At 47.3% G+C, this 1,699-nt stretch overlaps 1 protein-coding gene across 1 annotated transcript; it reads right to left on the reverse strand.

Annotated features, from left to right (window-relative positions):
- Positions 1-47: 47 nt before the first annotated feature.
- On the reverse strand, positions 48-1,444 carry LOC121940387 (receptor-type tyrosine-protein phosphatase gamma-like; the record flags this gene model as incomplete). The annotated part of the gene is made up of 6 exons (XM_042483169.1): positions 1,293-1,444; positions 1,012-1,147; positions 753-899; positions 532-625; positions 293-366; positions 48-176 (listed from the first exon to the last, which is right to left on the reverse strand). Coding segments are annotated over exons 1-6 (678 nt in total), but the record flags the coding sequence as incomplete, so codon positions are not given.
- Between the last annotated feature and the right edge of the window lie 255 nt (positions 1,445-1,699).

Raw genomic sequence — 1,699 nt, forward strand, 5'->3', positions numbered from 1 at the left:
GTGTGTGTGTGTGTGTGTGTGTGTGTGTGTGTGTGTGTGTGTTATACCTGACTGTGTGCATCTGGCAGACGGACAACAGTGTGTGTGCTGTGTTCCCAGATCATTCTCCAGAAATCTGCCACTGTGCTGCTCAGAGGAGTCTGGCTCACTATGAACTCCTTACTCTGGTGATGTCCCTGTGAAAACACGAGCAGCATTAAACCATTAGCAAATGTTTTTTTTGATGTCTTAAAAACAGCTAACGTGTCCTTTAATAACTTGGTAAGCAGCAGATAATTCCAGGCTGTCTTACCATGACATAGGAAGCATTGATGTACCCTGTGGAGTTTGTCTCTGAAGCCGTCAGACACACTCTTGATCTTTCCACTGTACAAAACACACAAGTCATGAGCCTGTTTTCACACACAAGTAGGCTAACTAATTACATCACTGCTCATATGTCTTGCACGTCAATCTACCACTGAGTCAAGACTGTGATCATGAGCCATTTTTGATAACATGATTGTGGGTTACCAAAGCAGCCGTGCTTACCAGGCATCAGGGCTCTGGCTCTGTTCCTCTCAGCGTTGCCGTCTCTCAGGGCGGTGCTGTAGTCTGCATGCTTCGCCTGACGCTGACTGATCAGCTGAAACAACAAAAGGAACCGGTTACCTTCGCAACATTCAAAGTGTCAGCTAAATGTCTAAGATGTAAAGGCCGAATCAGAGCACAAAAATCTTTAACGTGGTGTAAAAAAAGGCAACGTGCTGTACCTTGAACTGCTTGTCCATGCGTGTCCTGCCTGACGCTCCAGGGGTCAGGAGGTCAGACACATAAGTGTGGAGGAGGTCAGAGGTCACCAAGGTGCCTCGGCTCAAGATGGCCTCCACCAGAGTGTCATGGATGAAGACGTACTGCTCCTGCAGGAGAGCAACAAAACGGCAAACGAAGAGACAGTTTGTTACCAATAAGGACTGACTGGATGGACACCACTAAGTGTGTGTGTGTGTGTTTTTGTGTCAGTTCGCTCACCTCCGTCTGAACCAGGAAGTTCCTCTGTGTCCGGACATGTTTTAGGAAACCAAGAACGTTCACCGTACCCTGATCGTGGATCTGCTGCAGCATGCTGTCGATCACTATGTAAGTTCCTGTCCTTCCGACACCGGCGCTGTGACACGCATCACATGTCAAACACACAGACTCAGTGTATGGTGTGTATGGAATAGTAGCTCTTTTGTTGTCTTCAATATTAAAAAAAAAAATCTGTCTCTCACACACACACACACACACACACACACACACACAGAGTTTACCTGCAGTGTACCAGTACGGGTCCCATCTCCTGTGTCCGTGCCTGAGAGGACGCTCTGATGAAGGACAGGACAGGCAGAGTGTATTCTGGGACGCCCATGTCTGGCCACTGGGTGTAGTGGTAATGGAGGACTGTGTGTTCGACTCTCCTCTGAGAAGCCTGGAGGATCATAAAGAGTTATTGTGTGTGTGTGTGTGTGTGTGTGTGTGTGTGTGTGTGTAAAGACATTTATTTACAGAGCTTTGCTAACCCTGTTTTTAAGTTAGAGCTGAACCCCAAACTAACTTTGAGACTTTCACAGTCAGTGTTGTTTGGTGGTGTATGTGTGTCGGAAAAAGGGAGAGGAAGTGTGTGTGTGTGTGTGTGTGTGTGTGTGTGTGTGTGTGTGTGTGTGTGTGTGTGAAATAC

Source organism: Plectropomus leopardus, unplaced genomic scaffold (assembly GCF_008729295.1).
Source record: "Plectropomus leopardus isolate mb unplaced genomic scaffold, YSFRI_Pleo_2.0 unplaced_scaffold8568, whole genome shotgun sequence".
Classification (NCBI taxonomy): domain Eukaryota; kingdom Metazoa; phylum Chordata; class Actinopteri; order Perciformes; family Serranidae; genus Plectropomus; species Plectropomus leopardus.